This window comes from Plecotus auritus (assembly GCF_963455305.1).
Source record: "Plecotus auritus genome assembly, chromosome: 10".
NCBI lineage: Eukaryota > Metazoa > Chordata > Mammalia > Chiroptera > Vespertilionidae > Plecotus > Plecotus auritus.
The window spans coordinates 8,188,892-8,207,843 of NC_137785.1; the positions used below are offsets into that span (position 1 = coordinate 8,188,892).

Sequence of the window (18,952 nt, forward strand, 5' to 3'; positions counted from 1 at the left end):
AGGGATCCCTTTTTTCCACATCTGTGCCAGCACTGGTCATTTGTTGACAGCAGCCATTCTGACAGTTGGGAGGTGGTACCTAATTGTTGCTTAAATTTGAATCTCTCTGATGATCAGTGATTTTGAGCATTTTCACATGTGTCTTGGCCATGTTATCCACACTGCAGCCCAGGCAGAGCTGACACTTCGGATGGCATCAGAAGCAGATGCTCTTCAGTATGAGAGTCTGTTTTGTGACATTAACCTTGTATAATGGATTCAATGGAGGCAGGTTCGAATGAGTAAGAGACTTGAGCAACCGCTGCAAGCTACAGTTGGCCTAAAGACACCACGTGCCAAAAATCCTGAATGAAGAAACAATGCCTGCCAGTCAGAAAGAGCAGGTCCTGAAGAAAGATATGAAAATTCAGCCACGCAGGTGCCTCAGAAACAAACTTGTTCCACACATCACCTCCCCTGAAGGCGCTAGAGGGCACTTTGTATATTGGTGTGTTCTTGGGCTGTTTGACCCTAAATCCAGTCCTGCAGTCAACTGTGAAATATGGGATCCTGCCTTGGAGCGGAGAAACTACATTTCCCACAAGGCCATGCATGGAATGCCACCAGGCTCAGCCAATGGGGACTTAGAAATGCCATTTCCGTTTTGTCACTTCCGTGGGGAGGGACAATAGTCCTCCTGGTGAGATTTGTGTTCTCAGGTTTTTGTCTCAGGCCGTCAGGATTATCTGGTCGCAACGTGCTGTGCAGAAGGCTGGTGAGTACTTTTCCCGCCACACAGCCAATGGCGGGAGCCTCCTGTGGTGCTCCCAGCTCACACGTGGGACTGAAGCTCGGAGTCCCCACTGGGACCCACGCCAGGGCCGGGACAGCGACCGCCATTCCTGCAGCGGCTTCTACTGCAGCCGCTCCCGACCCGCTCAGCCCACAGAGTGCAATGGCGGCGCCCGCGCTGAGGAGGCGGGCTGAGGTGAGTTCCAGTCCCCCAGGCCCTCACCGCCTCCTTTCACAGACACCACAGCTGGGGGAGGGCGCCTGTCACGTCCTGCAGCTCAGTCCGCATGGAGGACCGTGAGGAAGGAGGAGGGGAGAGAGGAGTGTTGTGGCTTCTGAGGACACAGCCAGTGCAGGGCAGAGAGGACAGGGGTGACTTCCATCTGAGGTTCCCCTGAGGGTGTGGGCTGTGAGGATTGGCGGACAGATCAGAGACTGCAGGGAGGACGTCACAGACTCATTGGGGCTTTCCCGGCTGTGGGGTCCATCAGAGGCCTGGGGTGGTCCTGGACCCGGCTGGAAGACAAGCTCTCTACATGCCATGTGCCAAGTTCATGGGGGAGTCCAGCGAGATCCAGTGGCATTGGAGCAGGAAGGGGGCAGAGCTGAGGGAGTGAACCTGGGTCTGAAGATGGGAAGAGGTTAAAGATTACCCAGTGGTGTGCACATCTGGAGGAAGTGTGAGCTGATGGTCCCCGGGACCTGGTGTGGGGACTTAAAGGCGAAGCATAAACCCAGGCTTGGCTTTGTCTTGGCGGCATGATCTAGGAGACTGCAGTGGAATTGCTTGGCAGGAAGGCTGGGGCCCTGCAGGCATCGCCCAGACCTTAAATGGCATTGCTCTCTCCCATCCCCTCTCCCAATCCTTCCTACCCAACCCAGCTGCCCTGCTGAGGGCAATCCCAGTGAGTAATGGGACTGTGATGAGAGAGCAGCCTGCACTGGCATTAGGCCCTGGTGTCCACACTAACCAAGTGCCCTGGAGGAGGTTGATGGGGGGAAGGTGTGTAAGGAGTAGGAGTGGGGGTTCTCAGGGAGACAGCTCTGGTGTCAGTTGTCTCCATTCTGACAGGTTGGCGTGACCTTTGAGGACATTGCCCTGTACTTCTCCAGGGAGGAATGGAGCCTCCTTGATGAGGGTCAGAGACAGCTGTACCTGAATGTGATGCTGGAGAACTTTGAACTTGTATCCTCGCTGGGTAAGACCCTCACTGTCACCAGTGACCTGGACTTGGCTTTGCGATTTCCCAGGCCCCATCTCCCAGGGTGTGCTGTGTCCTCCCGTGTAGACTGTGGTTCTGCTTGATTTTCCAGTTTCCTGGGTAGTTGCTGTCCTGGGGAGGGTTGGTCTGTTTCCGCTCCTCCCTTCATTTCCTGAAGTCCCAATTCTCCCTACTGTACTACATTCACAGGGGACTTGTGGTTGGTAGTGTTGCAGGAAGCCTAAGGGATTCCACCTTGATAAGTGAGGAAAGCATTTTCTGTATTTCCATTGGTCATGTGTAAATATTTTTTGAAAAATTGTCTCTACATCCTTATCCTGTTTGTTAACTGTACTAGAGGCCCGGTGCACGAAATTTGTGCATGGGGAGGGGGTGTGCATGTGTGTCCCTCACCCCAGCCTGCACCCTCTCCCATCTGGGACCCCTCGAGGGATGTCGACTGCCTAAACGGGCAGTCAGAGATCCTTCTCACAATCCAGGACTGCGGGCTTCCAACCCCTCGCCTGCCTTCCTGCCTGATTGCCCTTAACCGCTTCTGCCTGCCAGCCTGATCATCCCCTAACCACTCTCCTGTCAACCTGATCAACGCCTAACTGCTCCCGATTGCCCCTAACTGCCCTCCCCTCCAGGCTTGGTTACCCCTAACTGCCCTTCCCTGCCAGCATGGTTGCCCCTAGCTGCCTTCCCCTGCCGGCCTGGTCACTTCTAACTGTCCTCCTCTGCCGGCCTGGTCGCCCCCAACTTTCCCCCCTGCAGGCCTGGTCACCCAAAACTGCCCTCCCCTGCAGGGCTTGTCACCCCTAACTGCCCTTCCCTGGTGGCCTGGTCGCCCCCAACTGCACTCCCTTGCAGGCCTGGTACCCCCAACTTCCCTCCCCTGCAGGCCTGGTCCCCCCCAACATCCCTCCCCTGCAGGGCTGGTTGCCCCCAGCTGCCCTCCCTTGCAGACCTGGTCACCCCTAACTGCCCTCCCCTGCAGCCCTGGCCCCCCCCAAACTGCCCTCCTCTACTGGCCAAGTCACCCCTAACTGCCTTCCCTTGCAGGCCTGGTCCCTTCCAACTGCCCTCCCCTGCTGGCCATCTTGTGGCGGCCATATTGTGTCCACATGAGGGTAGCCATCTTTGACCACATTGGGGCGGCCATCTTGTGTGTTGGAGTGATGGTCAATTTGCCTGTTACTGTTTTATTAGATAGGATTTTTATTTGAGTCTTTTGAATACCTTGTATATTTTATATATTAATTGCTTACGACATACAGGAACACATATTTTTGCATGTGCTTAATTGTGCTTTGCAGATATTACTCCCCCACACCCGCTTTTCTACAAAGTCCATGTTTTTGGCAACCCTGCCTTCAGCAGGTCTAGTGCCACCATGTTTCTAGCAAGCTCAGATGCTTGTTACTAGTGCTTAGAATAATGTATTTGTAATGAAGTTATATTAAGTTTGCTTTTGAGACAGAGCCATTGCATTGTTATTAGCCTGAAGTATAGTATTAACATACCTTTATTATTTCCAGGAACTCCAATGGTTTATCTGAATCTCTGTCTATATCGCAATATTCGCTTTATTGTGCTGATCATAACCGAATCCACAATCCCTTGCAGCGCTTTCTTCATATGGTTTGGGAGTATTTTTTCCCATCCTGTAGATTGCCTTTCATTTCATTTTGTTTATTGCTGTTGTGCTGTGAAAACCTGATTTTTCTTTATTTGTTGCACTGTGGACTGTTTATTTTTTCTATTTTGTGTGGAAACAAATCTCCAAAACATTTTCTCTAGGTTGTCCTGAGGCGTTTTAAGTTTTAGCGCTGACTTTTGATTCTGTCCTGCAGGTTGAGTTAAATTTTATCAGTGGTTTCCAGTTTTGCTGTTTTACATGTAAATCTTGATTTTCAGCAGCACCATTCATTGAAGAAACTATCTTTCCTCTCTTCTGTGTCTTGCAGCTTTGTCAGAGATTACTTAAAATATGTGCCTGGGTTTATTTCCGTGTTTTCTCTTCTGTTCCGTTGATCTCTGTGTCTGTGTTTCTCCAGGAACACACTGTTTGCTTGCTTTCTCTTTGTAATAAATTGAAGTCAGGAAGTGTGATGCCACCAGCTTTGCTGCCACTCAAGATTGCTTTTGTTAATGGAGGTCTTTTGATTCCATTGCAAGATTCTCTACACATTTCTTTGTAAAATACCATTGGAGTTACTGGGATTGCATATAATCTGTAGTTTGCCTTGTGTACTATTAGCTTTCTCTACCATATTTCATTTTCAGATCTATGAACACAGGTTGTCTTTCAAATGATTTGTCTTTTCTTCCATTCCTTTCATCACTGTCTTATAATACTCACTGTAGAGATGTTTCACATTTTGGTTGAATTTATTCCTGCAGATTTTAATTGTTTTAATGCTATTGTAAATTCGATTACCTTCTTCATTTTTCTGTCGAAGAATTTATAGTTAGTGTGTAGAAATGGAACTAATATTTATTTTGCATCCTGTAACTTTTCTGAATTGAATTCTTTATTCTTCTTTTATCTTCACCCGAATAGTGAGGATATGTTTTCCATTGATTTTCTTTTTTAGAGAGAGAGTGGGAGACAGAGAGAGAGAGAGAGAAAGAGAGAAAGAGAAACAGAAACATCGATTGGTTGCCTACCACATGAGAGCGGGGATCGGACCTGCAATTCAGGTACCTGCCCTTGATTGGGAATCAAACCCTGGTTCTCCAGTGCACAAGCCAGCACTCTCACCAGTGAGCCACACTGGCTAGGGCTCTTTATTTCTTCTTTAAATTATTTATTTATTTATTTATTTAAATATATGTATTTTTTATTTCCGAGAGGAAGAGGAGAGAGAGATAAAAACATCAATGATGGCCGTAACCGGTTTGGCTCAGTGGATAGAGCGTCGGCCTGAGGACTGAAGGGTCCCGGGTTCGATTCCGGTCAAGGGCATGTACCTTGGTTGCGGGCACATGCCCAGTGGGAGGTGTGCAGGAGGCAGCTGATCGATGTTTCTCTCTCATCGGTGTTTCTAACTCTCTATCCCTCTCCCTTCCTCTGTGTAAAAAATCAATAAAATATATTTTAAAAAAAACAAACATCGCCGAAACCGGTTTGGCTCAGTGGATAGAGCGTCGGCCTGCGGACTCAAGGGTCCCGGGTTCGATTCCGGTCAAGGGCATGTACATTGGTTGCGGGCACATCCCTGGTGGGAGGTGTGCAGGAGGCAGCTGATCGATGTTTCTCTCTCATCGATGTTTCTAGCTCTCTATCGCTCTCCCTTCCTCTCTGTAAAGTATCAATAAAATATATTTAAAAAAAAAAAAAAAAAAAACAACAAACATCAATGATGAGAGAAAGTCAGGAACATCAATGATGAGAGAGAGTCATTGATCAGCTGCCTCCTGCACGACCCCACTGGTGATTGAGCTCGCAACCAGTGCAGGTGTCCTAACAAGGAATCCAATTGTGACCTCCTAGTTCATGAGTCAATGTTCAATCAGTGAGACGTACCAGGCAGCATTTACTGATTTTAGAGACAGGAAGGGAGACAGAGAAAGAAAAAGATTGAAGCATTGGTGTGCTTTTCTACCCATCTGAGCATTTACTGGCTGTCCCCTACATGTGCCCTGATGGGGGATCAAACCCACATCCTTGTTGCATCGGGACCACACACTCACCAACTGAGATACCCGGACACGATTTGAGACCACACAGTCACCAACTGAGATACCCGGACAGGATTTTGAATTTGTTTATTAATTTCAGGAGCTCATAGTGGGATCTTAACAAATTTCTCTATGGAGGGCCCTGTCATCTGGTTACATTAACATCTCATGATGCATTGTGGTTCCTAGTGACAGGTGTCATGTCTTATCTTTCATTTCTATTTTAACTTATTTGAGGCTTGGTTTTTAGTTGTTTTTAGTTTGTTTGTTTTTGCTTTAGTGTAGCTAATGGCTTGCAGATTTTTTTTTTAATATATTTTATTGATTTTTTTTTACAGAGAGGAAGGGAGAGGGATTGAGAGTTAGAATCATCGATGAGAGAGAAACATCGATCAGCTGCCTCCTGCACACCTCCCACTGGGGATGTGCCCGCAACCAAGGTACATGCCCTTGACCGGAATCGAACCTGGGACCCTTCAGTCCACCTGCCAACACTCTTTCCACTGAGCCAAACCGGTCAAGGCGGCTTCCACATTTTTATATCATTTTTTTTAAATATACCTTTTAGGTATTCCTTTCTTTTGTCTTGTCTCTATTTTATTCATGTTTGTTCTGACAGTTATGGTTTTTTTCCTTAGAAACCTTTGGGTTTACTTTCCTGTTGTGTTTCCTATTTCCTGAGGTGCCACGCTAGGGTCTTTGAGATCTTTTGTGACAATGTAGGCATTTATCTCTATAAAATTTCCCCTTAGAATTCGATTTATATAAGCTTAACGTTATATATAAGCTTTGGTAGGTTGTTTTGTTATTTACTTTGCCTCTAGAGTTTTTTGAGATCACTTCTGTTTTTGGCTCCCCTATAATTCTTATGTATTTATTATTCCTTTTACATAGAGAGTTAGAGAAATGGAGAGAGAGGGAGAGAGAGAAAGTTTGGGGGGAAGCATCAATCGGTTGCCTCCTGCACACACGCAAAACGAATGTGGAACTCACATTCTGATATGTGCCCTAACTGGGAATCTGAACCGTCCACCCTTCGATACATAGGACGATGCTCCAACCAACTGAGACACACTGGCCAGGGCATTGTGTGGTTTTTAAAAACAAAAATTTCCAGTTTCTTGGAGAATAGGCCACTAGTATCAATGAGAACGGAAGCACAGTGGCAGATAGTGGTAACACTGACCCTTTATTTTTATTTTATTTATTTATTTATTTTTTTGATATATTTTATTGATATTTTACAGAGAGGAAGGGAGAGGGATAGAGAGCTAGAAACATCGATGAGAGAGAAACATCGATCAGCTGCCTCCTGCACACCCCCTACTGGGGATGTGCCCGCAACCAAGGTACATGCCCTTGACCGGAATCGAACCCGGAACCCTTCAGTCCACAGGCTGACGCTCTATCCACTGAGCCAAACTGGTTTCGGCTATTTTATTTTTTTAAAATATATTTTTATTGATTTCGGAGAGGGAGAGAGAGATGGAAACATCAATGATGAGAGAGAATCATTGATTGGCTGCCTCCTGCATGCCCCACCAGCGGGGACAGAGCCCACAACCCGGTCATGTGCCCTTGACCGCAATCGAACCTGGGGCCCTTCAGTCCACAAACCAATGCTCTATCCACTAAGTCAAACCAGCTAGGGCTGACCCTTTTTTTAAATACATTTTTATTGATTTACTAGAGGCCCGGTGCACAAAATTTCTGCATGGTGGGGGATGTCCCTCAACCCAGCCTGCACCCTCTCCAATCTGGGACCCCTCGGGTGATGTCCAACTGCCTCTTTAGGCAGTCGGACATCCCTTTCACAATCCAGGACTGCTGGCTCCCAACTGCCTAAAGAGGCAGTCGGACATCCCTTTCACAATCCGGGACTGCTGGCTCCGAACTGCTCGCCTGCCTGCCTGATTGCCCCTAACCGCTTCTGCCTGCCAGCCTGATTACCCCCTAACCCAGCCGTGGGCAAACTACGGCCCGCGGGCTGGATCCGGCCCGTTCGGCTGTTCTATCCGGCCCGCGGAGCCGAAAGAGCGGAGGGTTCTCTTGCTCTCCCCTCCGCTCCTTTACTTTGAATTTATATTAGTTCACACAAACACTCCATCCATGCTTTTGTTCCGGCCCTCCGGTCCAGTTTAAGAACCCATTGTGGCCCTCGAGTCAAAAAGTTTGCCCACCCCTGCCCTAACCACTTTCCTGCCAGCCTGATTGACGCCTAACTGCTCCCCTGCCGGCCCGATCATCCCCAACTGCACTCCCCTGACAGCCCAGTCACTCCCAAATGCCCTCCTCTGCATATTCCCTCTTTATTAGATAGGGTGTGTTTTTTTTAACATATTGGACAGCCCTAACTGGTTTGGCTCAGTGTATGGAGCGATGGCCTGCAGACTCAAGGGTCCCAGGTTCGATTCCGGTCAAGGCTATGTGCCTTGGTTGGGGGCACATACCCAGTGGGGAGTGTCAGGAGGCAGCTGATTGATGTTTCTCTCTCAGATGTTTCTAGCTCTCTTATCCCTTTCCCTTCCTCTCTGTAAAAAAAAAATCAATAAAATATATTTTTAAAAAGAGCAACATTTAAGATTCCTCCATATCTGCCTGGCCGGTGTGACTCAGTGGTTGAGACCCCAGGCTGGTGCTGGGAGGGGATCACTCTGTGGGGGTGCGTGCCCCTCCCAGTCTCAGACCCCAGGCTGCAGCTGGGAGGGGATCGCTCCCTGGGGCTGCACACCCCTCCTAGGGCGAGATCCCAGACTGGGGCTGGGAGGGGATCGCTCCCTGGGCTGCACACCCCTCCCAGGGCGAGATCCCAGACTGGGGCTGGGAGGGGATCGCTCCCTGGGCTGCACACCCCTCCTAGGGTGAGATCCCAGACTGGGGCTGGGAGGGGATCGCTCCCTGGGGCTGCACGCCCCTCCCAGGGCGAGATCCCAGACTGGGGCTGGGAGGGGATTGCTCCCTGGGCTGCACACCCCTCCTAGGGCGAGATCCCAGACTGGGGCTGGGAGGGGATTGCTCCCTGGGCTGCACACCCCTCCTAGGGCGAGATCCCAGACTGGGGCTGGGAGGGGATCGCTCCCTGGGCTGCACACCCCTCCTAGGGCGAGATCCCAGACTGGGGCTGGGAGGGGATTGCTCCCTGGGCTGCACACCCCTCCTAGGGCGAGATCCCAGACTGGGGCTGGGAGGGGATTGCTCCCTGGGCTGCACACCCCTCCTAGGGCGAGATCCCAGACTGGGGCTGGGAGGGGATTGCTCCCTGGGCTGCACACCCCTCCTAGGGCGAGATCCCAGACTGGGGCTGGGAGGGGATCGCTCCCTGGGCTGCACACCCCTCCTAGGGCGAGATCCCAGACTGGGGCTGGGAGGGGATTGCTCCTTGGGAAGTGAATTTGTTTTTGTTTGTTATAAACAGTCCGGAGGGCCTCTGGGCAGCATTCTGCCAGGCTGCTTGCTCTGAGCGGCAGCCCTCCCTGGGACTGGGGGACTCCGGTGGAGCTTAGAGGACTGGGCGCCGCCATCTCATGGCTATGGGCACTGCCATTTTGTCACGGAGTGATGGTTAATTTGCATATTAGTCTTTTATTAGATAGGATAGATATCTAATAAAAGAGTACGGGTGGGGGCCAGCGGGTGTGCCCTGAAGGGTGTCCCGGATCAGGGTGGGGTTCCCTTGGGGCGTGGGGCGGCCTGGGCAAGGGGCCTGTGGTGGTTTGCAGACTGGCCACACTCCCCAGCGACCCTAGCGGAGGCCCTGGTATCTGGGATTTATTTATCTTATATAATTGAAACTTTGTAGCCTCGAGCGGAGGCCTAGGCAGGCCAGGGCTGCAGAAGCTTGGCTTCCACCATTGCTGGGGGCAACTCAAGCCTCCTGCACTCTCCAGCTCCATGGCTGCCGCCATTTTTATTGGGATTTATTTATCTTCTCTAATTGAAACCCTGTGGCTTTGAGTGGAGGTCTGGGCTGGCCAGGGCAGGCGGAAAGCTTTCTTTCCTCCATTGCCAGGGAAACCCAAGCCTCCTGCTCTCTCTGTGGCTGCAGCCATCTTGGTTTGGTTAATTTGCATAAAATCCTGATTGGCTGGTGGGCGTGTCTTGTGGGTGTTGCTAAGTTATGGTCAATTTGCATATTACTCTTATTAGATAGGATGAGAGGAACGGAGGGGGAGAGAGACAGAGGGACATTAAAGATGAGAGAGTATCACTGATGAGCTGCCTCCAGCTTGCTCCCTACTGACACGGAACCCACAACAAATTGGGCATGTGCCCTTGAGTGCATTGGAACCTAGGACCTTTCAATCCGCAGGCTGACCCTCTATCCACTGAGTAAACCACCTAGGGCTGACCTTTGCTTTATTTATTTATTCATTTAATTATTTACCCTTGTTTTTGACCTTAGGTATCTTCAAATGCCTTTGCTCACCCAGTTTTCTGTCACCCTTTCTATGTAGTTTTTCTTATTTGGTATTCTGTATTACTTTTTGTCTTCGTGGTACTCTTATTTTCCTTTTCCTATGGGATGTGTTTCTCATTGATAACTGTCTACTGACTCTTGGATGGGGAAAGATTCTCATATCTCTGATTCTGCCATCTTATGATGTTACTCTCATAGGTCTTTTGTCTGTGATATCATTTGTTTTTGTTGTTCTACAACAGTGCTGACCATCCATCTTTTTAAGATTGGCATCATTTATCCCATGCAGTGGCTCAAATGGGATTTAAGAGGCAGAATCCTTTGTGCATCACAGGAGAAACATGACTTTACCAATGACAGAGTAGACCCAGAGGCAGTCTTGCCTTGGTGAAGGACTCTGAGGGTGGTTTTCATGCCTGGGCTTTGATACATTCATAACTAGAAACCCATTTTCTTCTTTTTTAAAAATTTAATAAATCTTTATTGTTCAGATTATTACAGTTGTTCTCTTTTTTCCCCCCTATAGCTCCCCTCTACCCCTTTCCCACCCCACCCTCTGCTCTTACACCCCCCCCACTGTCCTCATCCATAGGTGTACGAATTTTGTCCAGTCTCTTCCGGCACCCTCCCCCCGACCCCTTTTCCCCTGAGAATTGTCAGACCACTCCCTTTCTATGCCCCTGATTCTATTATATTCACCAGTTTATTCTGTTCCTCATATTTTTTATTCACTTGATTTTTAGATTCACTTGTTGATAGATATGTATTTGTTGTTCATAATATCTTTACCTTTTTCTTCTTCTTCCTCTTCTTAATACCTTTCAGCATTTCATATAATACTGGTTTGGTGGTGGTGAACTCTTTTAGCTTTTTCTTATCTGTGAAGCTATTGATCTGACCTTCAATTCTGAATGATAGCTTTGCTGGGTAGAGTAATCTTGGTTGTAGGTTCTTGCTGTTCATCACTTTGAATATTTCTTGCCACTCCCGTCTGGCCTGCATAGTTTCTGTTGAGAAATCAGCTGACAGTCATATGGGTGCTCCCTTGTAGGTAACTAACTGTTTTTCTCTTGCTACGTTTAATATTCTCCTTTGTCTTTTGCTCTTGGCATTTTAATTATGATGTGTCTTAGTGTGGTCCTCTTTGGATTTCTTTTGTTTGGGGTTCTCTGCGCTTCCTGGACTTGTAAGTCTATTTCTTTCACTAGGTGGGGGAACTTTTCGGTCATTATTTCTTCAAATAGGTTTTCAGTATCTTGCTCTCTCTCTTCTTCTGGCACCCCCATAATTCTGATGTTGGTATGCTTGAAGTTGTCCCAGAGGTTCCTTACACTATCTTCATATTTTTGGATTCTTTTTTCTTTTTACTCTTCCGGTTCAGTGTTTTTTGCTTCTTTGTATTTCAAATCTTTGACTTGATTCTTGTGTTCCTATAGTCTGCTTTTGGATCTCTGTATAATATTTTTTATTTCAGTCAGTGTATGTTTAATTTCTAGTTGGTCCTTTTTCATATCCTCAAGGGTCTCGGTAAATTTATCGGCCTTTTCTAGGAAATTCTTGAAAAACCTCATAACCGTGGTTTTGAATTCTATATCCAGTCATTTGTTTTCCTCCATTTCTTTTGTTTGTGATCTGTTTCTTTGTCTCCGCATTTTCGTTGCTTCCCTGAGTTGGTAGGGTAGCTTTGTGTGCTAGATTTCCTATATGGCTCAGTGGCTCAGCCTCCCCAGTTACCTGAGGTGGACACTCTTGGTGCACCCCTTTGTGGACTGTGTGTACAGCCTTGTTGTAGTTAAGTCTTGATTGTTGTTGGTATCACTGGGAGGAATTGACCTCCAGGCCAGTTGGCTGTGAGGATCAGCAGTGTCTATGCCGGGAGACCTTCTGTGCTAGAGACAGCCTTATGGGACCAGACTTGCAAAATTGCAAAAGCCTCTGTGCTCAGCTTGGATGGGGCGGAGTCTCAAGGCTGAGCAGACAGTCTTGGCTTCCTATCAGCCCTGCCCTTGCGCGCGCACCCCCAGACCTCTGCCTTCCGCGGCTCCCCTGAGTTTCCGCCTGACAGTCCAGATTCCCCCCATAAGAGCATGGGTTCCCAGGGTCTCGTCTGGAACTGGGGTTTAGTGCAGTCAGGAGCTTCCGACTCCCTTGTATTAGGGAAAGCCTGCGGCAACCTCCGCAGTCAGTCTTCTCTGCGCACACTCGCGCGTGCCTCCAGACCCCGATCCGTCGCGGCTCCCTCTCGTCTCCGTGTGCCTTTCGCTCTACCTGACAGTCCAGACTGCATGAGCCTGGGTCCACGGGGTTTCGCCCGGTACTGGGGTTTAGTGCAGTCGGAACTGGGGTTCAGTCCAGTCAGAGGCTTCCTTCCCCCTCCCACCAGAGAAAGACAGCCAGGCACTCAGTCACCCTTCCTCTCTGTGTGCGTGTCTCCGTACCTCAGCCCTTTGTAGCTCCTCTGATTTCTCCGTGAGCTTTTCTCTTTCCTTCTAGTTGTAGAATTTCCACTCAGCCAGCTTTCCTGCAGTTCTGGATGATGTCCGTTCTGTCTTTTAGTTGTAGTTTTGAAATTGTTGTTCAGGGCAGCAGTTTAGGTGCTTACCTATGCCGCCATCTTGGTTTCTCTAACCTTAACCTCTTCAAACTTTGCACCTCTACCTCTTTCACACATCTCGCTTTACTGCACTCCAATGTTGTTCCATGCCTGCAGAGCCTTAGAGTGCACACGTGTTATATTGACGCTGACCATAAAGTGCTCTAATATGATTGTTAGTTGATGGCAGTGGTTCTCACCCTTTCTAATGCAGCGACCCTTTTATACAGTTCATCATGTTCTCGTGACCCCCAACCATAAAATTATTTTCATTGCTACTTCATAACTGTAATTTTGCTACGGTTAATGAATCGTAATATAAATATCTGTGTTTTCCGATGGTCTTAGCCTCTACAGCAGTGGTTCTCAACCTGTGCATCGTGACCCACAGGTTGAGAACTGCTAGCAGAGTCACCTAAGATCATCGGAAAACACAGATATTTACATTAGGATTAATTAAAAGTCGCAAAATTACAGTTATGAAGTAGCAACGAAAATAATTTTATGGTTGGGGGTAACCACAACTTGAGGAACTGTATTTATGGGTCGCGGCATTAGAAAGGTTGAGAACCACTGGTTTATGGGTATGAACCCATTGGAATTTTTCTTCACAGACTCACATCGCCAGCATGAAAGGTCCTAAAGGAAGCCCTTTGTGGAGTAATAACGAGTAGACCCTGCCTCTGTTGTTTTTGTCCCAGCCTATGCTTCTGTCCTCCCTTGGTGAGATTTTCATCATCCAGTGACCTTTTGGGCCATGGTATATATAACAGCCATTTTCTGAGAGTCTGACTTACTGGTCTTGAAAATCATTGTATAGAATTATGTCCAGTCATGAAAGATAAATATTTGTAGTGAACATATTCTGTTTTTATCTGGTCAACATGCACTTCACCTACATTTATTTTTGTTCAGGTTGCTGCTGTGGAGCAGAGAATGTGGAGGCCCCGACTGAACAGAAGTTTTCTGTAAGAGTGTCACAGGCAAGGAATCCCAAGATAGCCTTGTCTTCCCAGAAGAGCCACCCCTGTGCGAGTTGTGAGCTGGTCTTGGGAAACATTTTCCACGTGATGGAGGGGCAGGGAACACAACATGGACAGATACTGTTGAGATGTGGGGCATGTGCAAAACGATTTTCTTTCAGTGCAAAATTTCACCAGCAGCATGTGAGAGAGAAGACTTTCATTAAAGGTGTGGATAGGAGCTCACGTGCAAACAGCTGCAATGTCAATGTGTCTCAGAATCGTTCCACATGTGGGGAGGTTGGGCAGGGTTTCCTTACCGGGTCAGGACATCTCCAGCTAAAGGCTACTCAGACCAGGGACAGTCCAACTGCAATTTCGACATGTGGGATGACTTTTCAAAGGAGAAACAATTATTACAGTAGAAAAGAATGTAAGAAAGACATTAATTGCACCCACACATTTATTCATGAGAATGGTGTCCATTTTGGAAGTCAGTGTTTTGTATCCTCTGAATGTGAAAAATATTTTACCAAATTATCTAGCTTTCATTATCAACAGCAAGGTCACGCTGGAGAAAAGCCTTACAAATGCAGTGAGTATGGGAAAGCTTACACCAGTAGCACTGAACTTTGTCGTCATCAGAGAGTGCACACTAGAGAAAGGCCTTATCACTGCAGTGAATGTGGGAAATATTTTACCAGGATCGGTGATCTTCATTGTCATCAGAGACTTCATACAGGAGAAAAGCCTTATAAATTCAGTGAATGTGGGAAATCTTTTTCAGGTAGCAGCAGTCTCCGATATCATCAGAGAGTTTACAATGGAGAAAAGCCTTATAAATGCAGTGAATGTGGAAAATCTTTTACAGGTAAAAATACTCTCCAATATCATCAGAGAGTTCACACTGGAGAAAAGCCTTATAAATGCAGTGAATGTGAAAAATCTTTTACATGGAAAAGTAGTCTCCAATATCATCAGAGAGTTCATATGGGAAAAAAGCCTTACCAATGCAGTGAGTGTGGGAAATATTTTACCATTAGTAGTCACCTTCATCGTCATCAGAGAATTCACACTGGAGAAAAGCCTTATAAATGCAGTGAATGTGGGAAATCTTTTACCCAGAGCACTGCTCTTCATTATCATCAGACACGTCATACAGGAGAAAAGCCTCATAAATGCAGTAAATGTGGGAAATCTTTTAAATGTAACAAAAGTCTACGATATCATCAAAGAGTTCACACAGGAGAACAGCCTTATCAATGCAGTGAATGTGGAAAATCTTTTACGTCTAAGACCATCCTTCATCAACATCAGAGAGTGCATAAGGGAGAAAAGCCTTTCAAATGCAGTCAATGTGGAAAATCTTTTAAACAGAGCAAAGGTCTTCAATATCATCAGAGAGTTCACACTGGAGAAAAGCCTTATAAATGCAGTGAATGTGGAAAATCTTTTACAGGGAACAATGCTCTCCAATATCATCAGAGAGTTCATACGGGAGAAAAGCCTTATCAATGCAGTGAGTGTGGGAAATCTTTTACCACTAGTAGTCACCTTCATTGTCATCAGAGAATTCACACTGGAGAAAAGCCTTATAAATGCATTGAATGTGGGAAATCTTTTACCTGGAGCGCTGCTTTTCGTTATCATCAGACACTTCACACAGGAGAAAAGCCTTATCAATGCAGTGAATGTGGAAAATCGTTTACGTCTAAGACCATGCTTCATCAACATCAGAGAGTTCATACAGGAGAAAAGCCTTATAAATGAAGTGAGTGTGGGAAAACGTGTAACCAGAGCAATGGCCTTCATTTTCATCAGAGAGTTCATACGGGAGAAAAGCCTTATAAATGCATTGAATGTGGAAAATCTTTTACCCAGAGCAATGGCCTACGTTATCATCAGAGATTTCATGCCTGAGAAAAGCCTTATAATTGCAGTGAATGTGGAAAATCTTTTAAAAGTAGCAGTGCTTTTCAATATCATAAGGGAGTTCACACTGGAGAAAGCTATTATGAGTGCAATTAATGGGAGGTATCACTCAGCCAAATTTCTAAATTTGCTCTCCGCATAAGAGTCCAAATATGAAAAATTTCTTTGATATGAAGGAAAGGCAGTTTGTTAGTTCAGACTTAACAATAATACAAGAAAATTTGTGACTCCTCATTTTTCTGAATTGTATCTCATACATTCAATCACCTATATTATGTAAAGTTCCCATAAGTGTTTTTGCTGTTGTGTTTGTGTGTTTTTTGTTGGCACACTATGTAATTATGTTGCACTTTCTAACATACAGAGATGTCCTGCCAGATCTATGTCACTGCATATTTCTGTTGCTGAAGGTATTTCACCTGAACCACCTATAAGGTCCCTACAGATGGCATCAATCATCATCCTCATGGGACCAGGAAAGCTAACTCTGATTTCTAATTTTTTGAAGAAAATTAGGAAGACCGGAGCCCTTAGTTCTTCCTTGTTTCCCTGTCATGTGTAGTCACATAGGACTCATTACTGTTGGTGCCAGGAAACATAATGTTGCTGAGGGACTGCCTTTTTCAGGGACAAGCTTGCCCTACAAGCCAGTGATGAATTTATTGAGTGTCTTAGTCTTTAGTGGGAGAACTGCCAGTGTCATGTCTCTTTGGTTTGTAAAATGAAGTCTTTTTCCTAAGACTTCTTTAATTTTGGGTGTTCTGTTTACTCTATAGGTTATTTTATAAGGAGATCTAGGCTTTCCAAGCATGATGAGGTGAAAAACTTTTATGGGGTCTCAAACTTTTTGCCCTTGGGGGTGCAGTATGGTGCAGAAATTAGCTCATCAGTTTTTGGCAAATTTACATTGCTGCCCATATTTTCCTAGGAAACACTGTGGACACTCGAGTTCTCATGTGAATATGGATGCTTTGAGACACATAGAGATCACTCCCAAGAGGGCGTAACTGTGACAACCTCAAGTATGTCTGGGAGTATGAATTTTTTTCTTGTTTGCAAAGGATACCAATACATGTGAAGGGAATCTCTTGCCCAGGTCTTGCAGAGGGCCATGTGCCCCAAGGCCTACATTTTCACGGGTGATGGTCACTGGTTTGAGAACCATAACAGTGAGGGTATACCCTTTCACTACAGACTGGTCCTCATGTAGGATTTATTTTGAATCAAAGACTACAGGAGCTGTGTGTACACAGATCTGAGTGACTCCAGGGATGTTTATCTGCTGTGGAGCAGTCATTGTCATTGATTATAATCAGGATGTTTTGTGGTTCCTCTAGCTTCTCAAAAGTTACCATCAGAGCCAGTGGTGCGGTGGCAGCAAAACAAAGATGGAGACAAAGGCGGTATTTAGTCCAGAGATGTGGCTTTTGTGGGTTTGGGTGAAAGTTCTTCATTGTTTGTTATATTTTCTGTCACTGAGATGAGACTCTCACCCAGAGGGCGTAAGTATGGGGATTGAATATAGAGTTTCCAAACCTGTTCTTCCAGAATAGGTGAACATACATATGTTTTATCTTGGACCATTGTTAACAGCTGTAATGAGTAAATTACATGTGTTAAGTATAGTGTTTCATAAATCTTGACATGTACATGAAACTGAAATCATCATTACAGTCATAATGCTGACCATATCTATCTCGGCGTAATTGGTTCATGACCTCTTTTAACCTCTCCCTGTTCTTCACAGCTTTACTAGTTTCCATGTATTTACATTTCCATTTTCATAGTGAACTTTATTTTTGTAAGTATTTTTCTACTTTATGTTTCATAAATACTTGGAGATTTGTTAAAGTTACACTAGTAACTCATCTTTTTTTCTGATAGATATTTTTATCATTGATATGTCACCATCAGTTTGTCCATTTGAATAAATATTTGGTTATTTCTAACATAGCTGATACAAACATTTCTGTATCATTCCTTGTATGTATATGTTATTTACCTTTGTCAAAAATTCAATGCAAAATCTGAGTTTTTTGGTAGATGAATGTTTAAATTTATCGAGATTAGCAAATTGTGATCTAAATGGAATATACCACCACGGCCAGTGTGGCTCAGTGCTGGGCCATCATCTCGTGCAGCACAGGATTGTGGATTTGATTGCTGGTGGGGATATGTGCTGAGTTGCAGTCTAGATTCACAGAAGTGGGTGTGCAGGAAGTCGCTGGCCAATATGGCACTCTTCCATTAATGTTTCCCTCTCACTTCTCTCTATAAATGAATAAACTATTCTTTTTAAAAATATATATATCATCGACTTTTTACAGAGAGGAAGAGTGAGAGATTGACAGTTAGAAACATGGATGAGAGAGAAACATCGATCAGCTGCCTCCTGCATAACTCCTATTGGGGATGTGCCCACAACAAAGGTACATGCCCTTTACCGGAATCCAACCTGGAACCTTTCAGTCCACAGGCTGACGTTCTATCCACTGAGCATAACCAGTTAGGGCAATAAACTATTAAAAATAAAAAATAAACCTTTCCTTGGCCGGTTTAGATCGGTGGATTGAGCGTCAGTCTGTGAAATAAAAGGTTCCATATTTGTTTCTGGCCAAGGGCATATGTCTGGTTGGGCGCTGAATCCCCAGTAGTGGGTGTGCAGGAGATGCAATCAATGATTAACTCTCCCTCTCTCTTCCTCTCTGAAATAAATAAGCAAATAAGTTTAAAAACAAAAAACATCAGTGTCTAGGAGCATGTGTCACCAAGAAGGGAGTGTCTCAACCAATTGCCAACCTCAATGATGTGCTAATAAGTAATAAAGATTGTTTTAAAAAACTAAATAAATAAACCTTAACTGATTGTACTTTTTTGCATTTTTCTATTAGTGTGTGAGGATACAAATTCTTTACTTCCTACAGAATATTTTGTTTGGTCAATCATTCTTTATTTAAACATTTTATTTTGTAAGTTCGTCATGATCCCTCACTGTTTGTGCTTTCTCTAGAAATTTATGGTGAGCCTTTTCTCAGATGTATAGTTGCTGTGTCTGCATCTTTGGTAAAACCCCTGATCATATGTTCTGCCTAATGTTTTATGAGTTTTGGTAATTTTCTTGAACAAAGGGACAATGGAATAACAAATATGGATGTTAGAATTTCACTCATTTTGTTCCTTTTTGATTTAGGTAATAAATTTTTGTATTGGTATAATGTGTTTTAATAATTTTTACCTTTTAAAATATATATTTTTAGACATTTTAAAAATATTTTTTATTGATTTGAGAGAGGAAGGGAGAGGGAGAGAGATATAGAATCATCAATAATGAGAGAGAATCATTAATAGGCTACCTCCTGCACGCTGCTGTTGGAAATGGACCCCACAA

At 45.4% G+C, this 18,952-nt stretch overlaps 1 protein-coding gene across 1 annotated transcript; it reads left to right on the forward strand.

Moving 5' to 3' along the window:
* Positions 1-654: 654 nt before the first annotated feature.
* On the forward strand, positions 655-18,426 carry LOC308235660 (uncharacterized protein). Its single transcript, XM_080644695.1, has 3 exons — positions 655-967; positions 1,844-1,970; positions 13,586-18,426. The coding sequence occupies exons 1-3, from the start codon at positions 782-784 to the stop codon at positions 15,400-15,402; spliced, it is 2,130 nt and encodes a 709-aa protein (XP_080500821.1). The 5' UTR covers positions 655-781; the 3' UTR covers positions 15,403-18,426.
* Positions 18,427-18,952: the final 526 nt, after the last annotated feature.